The 15,236-nt window shown below is 38.6% G+C and overlaps 1 protein-coding gene across 1 annotated transcript in view; it reads right to left on the reverse strand.

The window, feature by feature from the left end:
* CNKSR2 (connector enhancer of kinase suppressor of Ras 2) overlaps positions 1-15,236 on the reverse strand; it is a 322,916-nt gene that overhangs the window by 154,225 nt on the left and 153,455 nt on the right. Inside the window, exon 9 of the mRNA XM_025213030.1 lies at positions 10,378-10,524. Within this exon, the coding sequence (XP_025068815.1) occupies positions 10,378-10,524 (147 nt within the window). The remainder of the gene's footprint in view (positions 1-10,377; positions 10,525-15,236) is intronic.

The following is a 15,236-nucleotide window of genomic DNA, read 5'->3' on the forward strand; positions in this document are numbered from 1 at the left end:
GCATACAAAGACAATGACATTTAAACACAGAATTGATGTTCAAGCAGAGCTAAAATTTACAAGAAAGGTATATTACTTGTCAAATTAAAAGGAAAACCAATATAGAATGGTAGGCAATAATATTTTTATAGTATTCTTATTATTAAACTGTCATTTTTTATTGAACCTTTATTAAACTGAGCCTTTGCAATAAACTAACTTGTTTACATACCCAAGTCTTGTTTTCATCTTGCAAATGAGAAAAAAAATGAAACAGTGCATAGTGCATCGAAGTTCAGACTTCAGATGGAATCTGGTAAGAATCCATTTAAATTACACTAAAGAGAATGTCCAGCTCTTATGTAGTTAAAAGACAATTAGGCAATAGAATCTCTCACAAATTACAGCATTTTATTTAAATTTAATGATTAGAAACTGTAATTTCATTAATTCTAATCACAAGTAACTGACAAAACAGAACAAAGCATTGTCTCTAGAGGAATGCAGAAAGTAATATAAAATAATAACAAAACAAGGGAAACACTGAAGAATCAAAGTTGAGTATCCTCTCAAGCTTAAGATAAGGAAAAAAAGCAGCAGCTGAAAAGCTGCATACAGCACAGTGATTATGTTATACAATGTTAGTAAAATAAATTATTAAGTTTGGAGCCTCAGAAATTCTTCACCAACACGTTAAACATTATGTATAATGAAAGAGAATTGTACAAAGCATTATTTTAAAAATGTAATTCAAATGTGATAGCTCAGACCTGTGGTATCTATGAAAGGGCTTTGACCAACTCTTCATAAGCATTCTAAAACCTGGATGAAGCCCCTCTAGTTAGAACTGATCTGAAGTTCACTGAAGCTGATGTTTTCTCATGGTCTTGCTAGCTGCTGTAAATCCTGACCAAAGACATTTAAGCATCACTATTACAGGTTTGGAGACCTAAGAGGTACAGCTTGTTTCTCTGAATTCCACTCATGGGAACACATACAGCTAAAACATAAGAAAATATATAGGGGTCCTGGGAGAAGGTGCTTTTTCGACATACTACCTAGGAATGATCAAATCATACTACTTTGGAGATAAACTATCAGGGTGACAGAAACAGTGAGGTCAGGAAGAGACAATGAAACAGAAAGTATTGGTAGAGAAAACCTGTTTGTACTACGTTCAGGAGGATTGTTTTGCAGCAAAAGTTTGGATTTAAGACATCTGATTAAAACATCTCAACTTATGGTGGATATGAAAAAGGAAAATTAATGACTGTTGAAAATATGTGCATTATAATTGGAAATGTCATTCTACACTCCGCACAATGAATTGCATTAATAGTGGAAAGGGAGCTGAAAAGCAAATCTAAGCAAATAACATTGCAGTCATGACATGGCAAGATTCATGATATAATGCAATAATTAATATCTCCATCTGTAAAGTAAGACCAAAGCTGCTATTTCCACCTTCACAAATGATCACTGAACATTTCTTAAATTCAAAATATTGACATGATAAAAATGTATAAAACAAAACTTTGGTAAGTTACAAAAATATGCAAAAAAATTTACATGAATGGATATTTAAACAGGCTTAATTATAGGAATCATAGGAAAGTTGGGCTAGAAGGAAATTCACAAGATCATCTAGCCCAGCCCCCTGCTCAAGGCAGAATCATCCCTGACTAAACCATCCCAGACAAGTGTCTTTCTAACCTGCTCCTGAAAAATTCCAAGAATACCAGATCCAGTTTCTCTAGGTAGCTTGCTCCAGTGCTTGACCACCTTCATGGTCAGAAAGTTCCACCTAATCTCCATCCTAAATATCCCTTGCTGCAGCTTGAAACCATTGTTCCTAGTCCTGTCCTGTACAGCCAGAGGACAGTCCATCTCCATCTTCTCTACAATCACCCTTCAGGGATTTGAAGAACATTATCAAATCCTACCTCAGACTTCTCTTCTCCAGACTAAATAAGTCTAGTTCTTTCAGTCTTTCCTCATAAGTCTCATCTTTACAGCCACCTGATCCTTTTTGTTGCCCTGTGCTACACACTTTCCATACTATCACACTCTTGTAGAAGTGCAGGGTCCAAAACTGGACACCTTCAGGTGAGGCCTCACTAGTTCTGAATAGAGCAGAAGAATCATTTCCCTTGATTTGCAAGTGACACTTCTGTTGATACAACTCAGTGGGCACATCTACATGTGCAATTAATCTGAAACAAGAAAATCCAGCACATATCGTGCTGGAGTTTATAGCTCCAGGGCTGTAGCACGTTGAGCTGAGCCAATGCAGCCCTGGCTGGCTGGGGCATGAGGTTGCTCCAGTGTGGGGTTAGCTAGCAGGGAGCCCCCACACTGAAGTACCCTGATGCCCCAGCCAGCTGGGTCAGCATCTATACATGAGCTGCTGCAGAGTAAAAAACTGCCATAGGATAATACTTGTATTTATGGCACAGCTAATTAGCTTACTGTGCCCTAACAGATGCAGAGACTTTAGTGTGGAGCTAACTAGGCAGCTCTGCAGTAAACATCTTGTGTAGACGCTCCCAGTATGTTGTTGGCTTTTTTTTGCAACAACAGTACACTGTTGGCTCATATTCAGCTTATGGTCCACCATAACTCCCAGTCCTCCTCTGCAGTACTGCAACTTAGCTATTCATTCCCCAGTCTGTATTTGTGCATGTGGTTATTTCATCCCAACTGCAGGACTTGCACTTCTCCTTGTTGAATTTCATCACTGACTGCAGACAATTTTTCGTTTATCCAGGTCATTCTGGATCCTAGCTCTACCCCCTGGAGCATCCACAACTCCACACATCTTGGTGCCATCTGCAAATACAGTGAATACACACCTGATGCTATCATCCAAATTTTTAATGAAGATACTAAACAATACCAGACACAAGACAGACCCCTGGGGGAACCCATTGATGCTTCCCCACAACTAGACACTTAACTACTGAGCACTATTTGCTGAGTATGATGATCCAACCATGTCTGTATCCATCTTAAGGTACTTTCATGTAGTCTGTATTTTCTTAGACTGCCAAAAAGAATGCAGTGGGAGATGGTGACAAAAGCCTTGCTAAAGTCAAGGTATACCACATCCACCACTCTCCCCCATCATCCACAGTGCCTGTCACCTTATCATAGAAGGAAATCAGGTTGATCAGGCATGATTTGATCTTGGTGGATTCCTTGAAGACCTGCTTCATGATCTTTCCAGGTATAGAGGTCAGGCCGACTGGTCTGTAATTCCCCAGATCCTCGTTATTCCCCTTCTTAAAGATGGGCACTTACCTGACCTCTCTGAGTTCTCAAAGAGGATAGTCAATGGCTCCAAAATTACTTCAGCCAATTCTTTCAGTACCCCTGGGTACATCCCATCCATCCCTGCCAACCAGAAAACATCTAACTTTTCTAAATCCTAACCTGCTCTTTAATTACTCTAGGCTGTTCATCTCCTTCCCTCTCTCTGGTGCCAACTGTACTTTCATCTGATACCTTCCCCTATTTGTGAAGACTGAAGTAAAAGGGGCATTGAATACTACAGCCTTTGCATTGTCTGTGACTAGACGGTCTTCCAAATTCTGTAACAGAGGAAGGCCGGGTTTCCCTGGCTTTTCACATACCTATGGAATCCCTTTTTATTGCCTTTTATGTTCCTTGCCAGGTGCATCTCAAATTGTGCCTTGGCCTTCCTAATTTTCTCCCTGTATGCCCGCGTGATACTCCTATACTCTTCTCTAGTACTATGCCTGAATTACTGTTTTTTGTACGGTTCCTTTTTGAGTTTCAACTCTTTGAAGAGACTGCTGTCTCGGCAGACTGGTCTCCTGTGGCACTTCCCATTCTTTCACCTCCTTGGGATAGCTTGTTCCACTGCCCTTAAGAAAGCCTCCTTAAAGTACAGCCAGTTTTCTGGATTCCTTTTCCTTCATGACAAGCAACGGATCCTGCCAACCAGTTTTCTGAGTTTGTTAAAGTCTGCTTTTCTGATTCCAGTGTCCTTATTCTGCTGCTCTCCTTTCCTTTCTCCCTTAGGATCTTAAACTTTATCACTTCATAGTCACTGGGCGCATCTACATAGGACGCTGACTGCACTGTAGCCTAATAATACTGCGCAGTAGCACATCACAGCATGGACAGTGCCAATACGCTGCCATGCAGTATTATTAGGCACAGTAGTGTCACTTAAAAGACATTTGCTGCTGCTGCTGCACAGTAACTCCAGTTACTGCACAGTTATTTAGTACTTGCTAAATACAAGTACTAAATAACTATGCAGTAACCACTGTGCAGTAGCATCTCATACAATGCACCCACTATCACCCAAGTACCTTAGACTATCACATTCTCTATGAATTCCTACTTGTCTGTGAGCAATAAGACGAGAAGAGCTTCTCCCCCACGTTTGCCTCTCTACCATCTGAATCAAAAAGTTATATCCTACACATTCCAGGAGCTTGCTGGACTGCTTGTGCACTGCTGTGCTTCCCTCCCAGCAGATGTCCTGGTACCAGAATCACCCATGAGTTCCAAGTTCTGCTATATGGAAGCTTCTAACACTTGTTTAAAAAAAACATCCTCATCCACCTCCTCCCCTTGATTTGAAGGCCTATAGCAAATGCCCACCATGACACCCTCACTGCTTATCACCCCTTTGACCTCTACCCAGAGGCTTTCATCTCTTTTCTGACCTTTACCCAGAGGCTAAAAATAAAGTACCTTTGACTGTAAAAAAAAAAAAAATCTTTTACCATAAAAAGTCATTGTTTTAAACAGCAGGACAAAAGGGTTTTTTATGTTTACTAATTGACATTAGGATTCAATATGCTGTATACACACTATTTCTGCATCATATGAAGGGGTGCAATGCGCATACAACATTATTAGTTTTTTTCTGCCAGATATTTTTGCACTTTAGTTACTAGCTTGTTACAGAGAATTGGTGAATATTTTTTCTTCTTGAATCTTTTTAATTTCTCAGAATTCTCTATGGCAAATGAAAGTAATAGCAGAAAATGTAATAGTTAAACACTATTTACATGCATTCTTTAGCAAGAAATATATATTTGGGCAAGTGGTACAAGGTAAGCATACCACATATTTCCTAGAAAAAACCTTGTAGGATTTGTTGGTTAGGCTGATCAGTAGTCAGATGAGAAATCTGAAAAACTAAAAGCCCTTTTATTATCTTCAGTCCCCAAAATTGTTGGTGGTGTATGACAAGTATAAATTTTGGGAGATGCATTAAAGACATTCACTGGACAGCAGGAAATTAAAAATCACTGACAATCTGGTAAACTCCTGCATCAAAATCATTAGCAGTGTGAACTGTAAGCAACACCTGCTAGGATATTGCAGTATTTCCTCTAGAATTTGCCCATCATATGGGCATGTTTAATTTTGCTCCATTTAACCTTGGGTTTTTCATGTTGCTGCAAGTGACACACTTTTCATGCGCATGCCTACAATTAACAACTAAATGAGCAAAGGGCAGTTTACTAACTACTGTGTCAACATTACTTACTCTCACTTAGAACTGGATTTTAAAAGGTTTTGGTTACAACATTTCAATATAAACAAGTCTCTTGAATTCAATTTGCTGAAACTTTTGTGCCTCTAAATTTGTTGCAACATCTTTCGAAGATACTTGCTTATGTGGGTACATGCAAAATCTCAACCTGCTTCACTATCAAAACTTCTTGCATTTGGCTGACTCACTCTCCCATCCAAATTTCTGTTCAATATGACTAATTCCTAAAACAAGGGCGGGTAAAATACGACCCATGGGCCACATTCAGCCTGCCGAGCCATTCCATCCAGCCCACGGGGCACCTACAAAGTTTAGAAAATTAATATTTATCTGCTCTAGGCTCCCTGTTAAAAAATGACAGAAGCCAGGGGCAGCAGTACCCAGGGGAAGCCAGCAAGAGTTAGGAGAAAGGCCAGCCCAGCTGGGCCCTACCATCAGCTGCCTCCCACCAGGAAGTGTCTGCCTACTGCAGCTTTCCCTGCATGTGGCTGCTCCAGCATCACATGGCCCCAGGCTGCATCGCTGGACTGTGGGAGCAGGGGCATGCCAGTACCCTGGGGCCAGTGTGTGCATGCACACACACACAATAAGGGAGGGGGAGAGAGAACAATGAGGCAAGCACAGTGCGTGCGTGCATGTGTGTGTGTGTAGTGAGGTAAGCACAGTGTGTATTTGTAGGGTCAGTCCCACAAGCACCCACCACTATACACATGCACCCATACCCCCCCTTGCACTGCCATACACACAGACCCCCCACACCCCAGCCAACCTCCCCCTACAAAACCCACACCCGCCCACACCCCACATATCCACACACACACATGCTCACAATCTCTCTCACCCCGTATCATCCCCCACATGCCCCCATGCCCCCCCTCCAGTTTACATGAGTAACACTTCATTTTAAGCTATTGTGCGATCACCTCTATGTACACTACACGAACACATGTAAATCAGGATAAAAAGATTTTTTGAAAGTAAATTAATGAATATTGTAGATGTTTGATTTCTAGAATATAATTTAGTATTTTTTTTTATTCTGAGATGGCAAAACCCCTTGCTGAAAGGAGTACCTTCAGAGGCAAGGAGAGGGGCTTCTGGTGGCAAAGGTTGGGGGTTAGGGGGCAGGACTACCGGTCCCAAGATGGCAACCAAGGGGCGGGCCACCTGTCAAAATTTGGTAAGCAGCCCCCCCGCTTGAAATAATTGCCTGCCCCGCCCTAGAACCACATTTTGCCTATCTTTGCTCCCTCCTCTCCCAGAACTTAGAAAACAAAATCCACTAATCTGCAGGACCTGAGTCAACATTAGTATCTCACTTCTAGGAATTAGATACCACTAGTAATGTTTTCTGCTCCTGTTTTGTATTTGAAAAATATTGTGTTGCTGGGTATTGATTTCATTATAACTTGTCTCTGCTCAATGTATTGAATAATTAATAATATTTAACTATATTAGTTCTGAAACTATACCATTCAGTTATTTCATGACATCTTAATATAGGAAAACATGTTACCTCCTCCTTTGTCTTAATTCTCTCCCCCCCCACCACCCAGAAAGAAAAAAACAATAGAAAAAAAAAGAGACAACTGAGGTATTTACTTTCTTCCTCAAGGTAACTACTTTTCATTGTCAATAAAGAACACGATCCTATGAAGGAACTGACATATACAGAACTTTAATAATACCATGTGACAATTTCAAACTACAATGTGTGAATTTTGGAGAAAAGTGTGTCATAGACAATGATGCTGGATTTTGAAGAGATATCCAAATATAATCAACACTGTTAGCACTCCTCTCTCCATATTTTTTGAATAGCTGTAAGACTGCTGAGCTATTTTGTTCTTATATAATCAAATCATACAGATTTATCACACAACCACTATTTAAAATTAAGATTGACTTGATCAGGTTGTTGTATAACAAATGATTAAGGGTGATATGAATTAAATTGTGTTTTACTGTCTGCTGTGTGAATGCCTATGAGTTATGCTTATGTAGAAGTTGCTTTAAAAAAGGTAGTTGTGCTAAGCCGAAGAGGACTGCTATAATGCTTAGATGTTCATAATAAGACAAGTAGCTAAACTACAGGCTGCATGAAATATTAGTTGTTCCTTTGTACGGCCCCTTCAGCCATTAAAAGTGAGCATAGAAATGGAGTGTCCCTGAGATACGGAATTGGCGATTGTTTCTTGAAATAGTTTAGGTAGTGAGTATTAGGTCAGAAAAGTATTGGATGCAAGTGTTCATGAAACTAAAGAGAAATAATAGAGCAATGCAGAAACCCCCAAGAGAGGCAACATAGGACCCCTGAGAGGAGGCAGATTGACAGACCTGATGACAACAGCCATCTACCTGGGTAACTGATCTTTACACAGTTTTACTCTGTTGACTCCCCAGTGTAAATGAAACTTTTTAACTTAAAGGTAATCATGTACTGTCCTATTATTCTATTAAAAGTAGCTACTTCCATTTAGTAAGTTTGCAAATTCAGTTTGGGCTTTGCCCTTCACCAACCAAGGGAAAAAGAATGATAAGGCACTAGTCTTTTGTTTATTGCCAATAAACTTGAAGAAAGAAGATACAATTAAATAGATTCTAAAATTTATCTTCACTTATTCCCAAAGCTTTTTCTACAATCAATGTGCTTAAGTAAATCATCTCTCACTTCATGAAACCATGAATTACAACACCCCGCCCAACATAGGTTAAAATAAGATTCCAGACCTTTCGATGTAATGTCTAATACAACCGTAATATAGCATCAGGATATCAGACTTGTATTGTTAATATTTTAATGGCATTTTGGTTGCTAGGTTTTAAATTGGCCTCAACAATTATTCACATTTCCTATACTAGTTCAATAAAAAAAAAATGATAGAAGTCACCTATCTGGAATCTATTTTTAAATAAGAATGATAAAAAAATAAATTAAATGAAACTAAACATAGCAGAAGTTTCCATCTCTGCAACACTGATATATGCATATGCAAACCATTTCATATAGTGATTATTTTAGAACTGTGAAGACGAAGAAGTCTCAGAAAAATGCTCGTTGCTCATGTTTACTGCTCTAACATCAGAAACTTTAGAAGCTTCACTGATGATGGCTTACTGCCTCCAATCTGTAACATGTCTTGCTGAGCAGACTTTGGAGATCTGTGCTCTTTTGCTGCATGAAGTCTAAATGGTGTAAACTGCAGTCTAATTTTTCAAACTCTCTGAAATAGCCTCTCTTAAATTAATTGCTTATTCACTATGATCTCTATCACTGACCTCTCTTCTAAAATCCTGCTGTGGAACCCTTTAGAGGTATACTCTAGTGGCAAATGCTTAAGCAGACCCAGAATAAATATTTAATAAAGTAAAAAGGCAGTGTCACCATGGAAAACTGGAAGAGCTGGAGTATAGACTGGAAGGGTTTGGACTCTGATTAAGCATTAATTTGTTTTTCAAGATTTATGCTGTCATCAAAATTCTTTGACAAAAACAGAACCTTCAAGCATATACATTCATATACTCACATCAGGCATACATATTCTCAATTTCATATTCAGATGTGAATAAATTATTTTGGTTGAAAGTTAATACCATATTCTCTAGCCAGTACTTTTTATGTTTTAAATGTTAAGCCATTTTAATAACTATTCAATTTGAAAGACAAAGGTGCCTTTAAACTATTAGAAAAAGGGGGAAAGAAAGGGGGAGGGAATAAAACCCCTATGAATGATTTTTAATTGCTTTTATAGAACTGTTAACATTTTAATGGCAATGAACATAGCTATCAGCAGTGGCATTTCCATATCTCATTTTCTTTTTTACCTGAATAAAATATATTCTCTTATTCCTATGAATAGAATTAATTTTTAAATTAGACATTTTTAGATAAAATAATCTCTCCCAAAATGCAAGTTTCATGCAAGGAAAATAAAATTCTTCCTTAAATCTGAAGACTGGGTCATATCTAAACTCAAAAGGAAAAAGATTATTTTTTAGCTTACATCAACTGGTAAGCTGTTTTCATCGGTCTAGAAATAGTTCTACTTCCTACTAATTAAGAAGTCTAGAGTAATCTATCCCAGTGATGTTTTATACTTAAATAAGGCTATTTATATATTTTGGAACAGTGCCTGTCTACCAAAAACAGTATATAAAAAAAGGGCTAGTAGAGCCCTCCTCTCCTTGCAGTATTTAGCTATAGAGATTGATCCTGAAAAGAATTTAGCTGGTTGCACACAGCCCTATTTATATGAAGAGATTTCAGGGAGATTACTCAAGGGCACACAGCTATGTACATGTTTGAGGTCTGATTCAGCCAAATATTTAAGCACGTGCTCAAGTGCTTTGCATAATAGGAGACGGACTTAAAATCACGTTCTTACAGCTAAACTTCAGAACATGACTAGAGTGCTCGACTAAACTGTGAAGAAACCAGATTTTTTCTCCTTTTATTTTCTAAGTGTGCTCCAGCTCCAGGGCAGGTTTAACAATGAATTAAAGAGCAATATAACAGCTCCCAAACTATGCCAGTAGAAGTGAACAGGAACCCTAAAACGACTCATGTACTTCAGTATTATGTCTTTCTTCCAATAACTGAGAAGAGTTATCCTACCGTTATCTGGGCTTGCAAACTACAAAAGATCTTATGGATTGCTCTTAATTTTGAAAGGTCTAACTAATGGATTTAATTTTAACTGAGCCTACAAGAACAAGCTATGCAGAGACCATTTCACAAACAATTTTTCAAAGCATACAAGATTAAATCCATATGCTGCTGGGATGAAGCACAATAAAGCATCACTGAGATAATCTATACTTAAAATGATGGTGTATGACTTATGATTAAGCTTCATTACCTGCAGAGCAAGGGGCTTCCATCTCATATTTTTCAGTAAAGCTGGTGCTGAGGTAAGCATGCTCTGAGGTCGCTTTTTCAAAGTTAAGATAACACCACTCGGGTCCTCTCGTAGTGCATTCACCAAATTTTTCAACTGCCACCCCACCTGGTAACCAGCAAAATCATTACAATAAAGTTGAGGTACAGTATTCAAGATGTAATGTTCCCTTTTTAATAAGGTTAGTAAATTAACATAATAGGTGTGTGCATGTGTGTGTTATATTTTAGAAGATTAACTCAAGAAATGTCCAAACTTACTGCATGAGAAACCATGTCAACTATAATAAGTATCACAATGTGTTAAAATGGATATGTACCATTTCAGCTACTAGAAGGAATAAGCTACTGTGACTCCACCATCAATGCACATTTTAATCTTATGGTCATTTTAAAACTAATAACAACAAAGCCCAAATATATTTTCTTACAGCAGCTAAAAGGTTAAAAAGCTCTCGCTTCTGTTTCCTACAGTTTAGCCTACAACTGATCAACTTATGCTTCATAATTATCTTAAAGTCTACTAACCATATGTTGCTACACCTCTTCTACTCTAATAATTCCAGCACTATTACGTCTTCAGACTGATGCAATTATTTGGGATTCAGTGAAAAGTTCTACTATTTACAGTGCTATAAATATAAACTAAAAGCAATAAGGCAGCTGATTTAAAGACTAAAGCGTTTGCCATTCGATTACAAATAATCTTATAAACTTTTATACTAAATTAATAAATGAAATAAACTGCTGTTTGCTTGAATATCACTCTAAAATACATTTTACCAATTAAATTACAACACTGTGAATATTATGAAAAACACTCCATTAATACAGAAAGATGAATTGTCAGTTACTTCTAAACACCTGGTAGAATTTTTTAATAATTTGCTGTGCGCACTTTATGAAAAAGAATGAATATGCATGGTCCACACGTGCAATGTCAAAAGTGACTATGGATTGATTTTGGGTGCCTAATTTGCAACATTTTTATGACAAATTGATTTTTAAAGAGCAGATACTCTGAATATCAGAGATGCTCTAAGGTATCTCAAGTTGGGCCATTAAAAATTGAGATATTCAGCATCACCAATCATTTGGAAATCTTGGTTTATCAATTTAGAAAGCTATGTTATTTAAACACACTTGTCATTTCTGCAGTCTTTGTATGTTCCTCTTTGTTTAAAAGCACGTTAAACCTGTGCTCTCCGCTTCCTTTGAAAGATTATATTTAAAATATTTTCTATTTGTTGTTTTTTTTACAATACATTACACAAAATTATATGTTCAAATTTGGATGTGAAGTTTTGGCTGCATTAGTTTTAAACACAATGAAGTAAATACATATCATTTAAAGCTACCTTATAGCCTGCTGGCAGAGAATTGTCATGAAGCAGGGCACCCATGTTGTGAGTCACTGATCTAGTATTACAAAAAATCTGTATGCTGTTTTTCCTTCATATCAAGGAATTTATGCCTGGACACACAAGAAAAAAAACCTCACAGTGTATAACAGTTAATCAAATGGAAGGTATTGAGAAATGTGCAATGCAAGATGCTGAAAATGTATATATTACCAAGTCTGTGGCTTTTGTTTTACCTGTGGCTTTTATGTTTTACCAGAATTTGCCCATCCTGCAGTACTTTCTGAAGATGTTGTGAAAACATAATTCAGCTGTATGATTTCATTTGATTTGAGCATGCCAAGCCTCACATTGATTTTTCAGGAACCAGTTATTTTCAAAGCTGCTGCTCTGTGGAAGACGGCAGCCTAAATCATCAAGAATGTCAGTGCCCATAATCTGAGGCACTGCCAGACTGATACTTCACATAGTTCATGTGCTACAGCAAACCCACTCATCCTCTCTCAATATACCAAACTGAATTAAATGTTAGGTTCTCACTTTCACTAAACCCAGGATATATTTGTATGCTTTGCTCATATAAACAAAGCAGCAAAATACTGACAAAATTTCTCCCACAGAACTGTTCTTGGACTCCACATGCAAAAGACTTATGAGCATGGCTGGGACACAAGGGCAAGCCTTCCCTTAGCCTCATTTTCTCTAGTACTTTTAATAAAAAATGTTACATACTATTTTATGCAAAACTTGCAGAATTCATTTACTGCCTTGTTATAGTCTCCATTTTACCTTACAAATATTTGCAGCAACTAAAGGGTTAATAAGTAAACATAAATTTTTGTTTTTAGTATTACTTTCCTATTTTAAGCATCACCACCTTGCCTACCTACAACAGTGCTTTCTGATTCACATAGCAATTTTGGAGATAAAAGGATTTCTTTTAAACACTAGTGCAATGGTTCTCAACCAGGATGCCTTAAGATCCTTTCAAGGGTCCTGTGGGATGCCAGGCCAAGCTAGCACTGTTAGGTGTGCAAGATAAACGCAGAGATTTCAAATAAGAATCCAAAGTGTTAAAAACCATTCTGACCGGTTGTGATCCTTCTGAGGTCTTTGCAACAGAAGAATTGCTCTATTAATTTTTTATAGTAAAAAAATCAAGTGAAAACTAAGACCTGGTGTTTTCTGAGGAGTGCCTCAGTCTACAAAGGTTGAGAACCACTGTTCTAGTGAAAGTATCATATAACAAAAATGGGAACACACTTCTAGTTTAATTCTTGCTTTTACGTTGCAATTCAAAGTGAATTACAATTCCCAATGTTAAGAACTCTTCATAAAAAGAATAAAGAAATTGTACTTTTTGATTCTGTAACATAAAGGTAATACTGACCAGGTTAGCATCCTGATACTGAATAAAGCAACAGGAATCACCCTGAAGAGGACATAAAATGACTAAAAATAGGAATTACGCCAATTATTCTTGTTATAAAATGAGTTTGCATGGGAGAACTATGCTTTAATGCTACCTGTTTGTTACTGTAATGGCCAGAAAGATACCCATGAATTGATTTTTGGTTATACTAGCAGATTTTTTTAAAATGACCTGAATATTCATTTTCAAGCTGGCAGAGTTTAAATTGATATCTGACCTATTCAGTAACTTTCAAATAAATGAAGAATCTGTAACCTCATCATAATAGTTGCAAGGATTAAAGGAAATCACTGAATACTCTTATAGACTATGTTAGATGTTCTTGAACATAAACAATTTTATTTGACTAGTTTTTTTCCAGTGAAAACTTAAGCACAATTTTCAAAAAAAGCCTACTTTTTTCTGAAGGAGGTATCATTTCTGGTTCCACCACCCGGAAGGCTATTTTGTATTTTGAGCAGAAAATATTTAAGAACGTTATTTAGGGGACTTAGATACTCATCAAGGTGCCAACAACACAGATCAGCATACAGTAAAAGCTCTGTTATCCAGCATCCCCCGGGAACGGGGGATGCAGGTTAATCAAATATGCCGGTTAATCAAACATGTACTGTCTGGTGCATTCCCCGGCATCAGTGTGCCAGAGGACTGGGAGGGGGGCCCCGCGAGGCTGCTTTCCCCCATGCAGGCTGCTTTGCCCTGGGCTGTGGGCCGAAGAAGTGGCAAAGAAAAACTCAGCTCGTGGCAGCGAAACAGGAAGTCCCCCGGAAGTGGTACTTTCAGTTTCACTTTTGCCACGTCCCTCGCATACCAGTTAGCAGACTTTTTTGGCTAATAAACTGCCGGTTAACACAGCTTTTGCTGTATTTGCCATTTCTGCACTGAGATCCTCACCATAAAGAATGAGACCTTAACACAACCTAAGAAAGAAAAGTAATGAGACACACTAATTAAATTTATTAGGCGCATGGGGTTTGCAGTGGTGAACAGCAGCATATGCGCATGTCTGGAACTATTTCAAAGCACACTATCCTAGAGACAGAGAATCTAAGACCCCTTCCAAATATAATCTAAATGTATCCTCCAAAAGTCTCCTTTAAAACCATCCTGTCTACCCAGTATAGCCAATTGAGAATTTCCTTCAAAATGTCATACTTCCTGTACCATTGTTGCATCTCAAATAGAAGCGGCACAAATTTGCGCCAGGGATTTTTGCCTCAGTACATGGGCCCGGACATGCACTTTGGTGTGGGGCAAGTCGTGCCATTTGGGAAAAAATAACTCTGCCCACGTGCTCCTGGATCTGCAGGTCGGGGAGCTAGAGCCTGTAGTCATCACCTGTGGGCGGCGTCTACCAGCTCCTTGGATGCCTTTGAGAACCGGTGGGTGCAGCCTGGGGGGCTCTGTTTGGTCCCCCCCCACCCCCCGCCGGAGCACTTACTTTCATGTTTTGACCCTTTGACCCCCACATCACTCCTATCCTGTTTTTTTCCTAAATTGTTCCATGAAATCCATTCAATCATTAGCCCCCATATAGTGGGGACTATTACTTTACCAGGTGGGCGTTAGAGTCCACAGCAGTTATATACAGAAAAAGGGAGGGAGGGAGAGACAGAGAGACAGAGATCAGTTGGGCAATGTTTGATTGCTATATTTACAATTGTAAAGTAATTTGGAAACCTACCAGTTTCATAATTTCATAGTTGGTAGGGTCGGAAGGGACCTGAGCAGATCATCAAGTCTGACCCCCTGCCATGGCAGGAAAAAGCACTGGGGTCAAACGACCCCAGCAAGGTGTTCGTCTAACCTCCTCTTAAAGACCCCCGGGGTAGGAGCCAGCACCACTTCGCTTGGAAGTTGGTTCCAGGTCCTAGCCGCCCTGACTGTGAAGTAGCGCCTCCTGTTGTCTAGTCTGAATCTAACCTCTGCCAGCTTGTGACCATTATTTCTAGTCTCTCCTGGTAGTGCTCGGGGGAACAGGGACTCTCCCAATGCCTGCTGGTCCCCTCTGACTAGTTTGTAAACAGC

This window comes from Alligator sinensis, unplaced genomic scaffold (genome assembly GCF_000455745.1).
Source record: "Alligator sinensis unplaced genomic scaffold, ASM45574v1 scaffold251_1, whole genome shotgun sequence".
Taxonomy (NCBI): domain Eukaryota; kingdom Metazoa; phylum Chordata; order Crocodylia; family Alligatoridae; genus Alligator; species Alligator sinensis.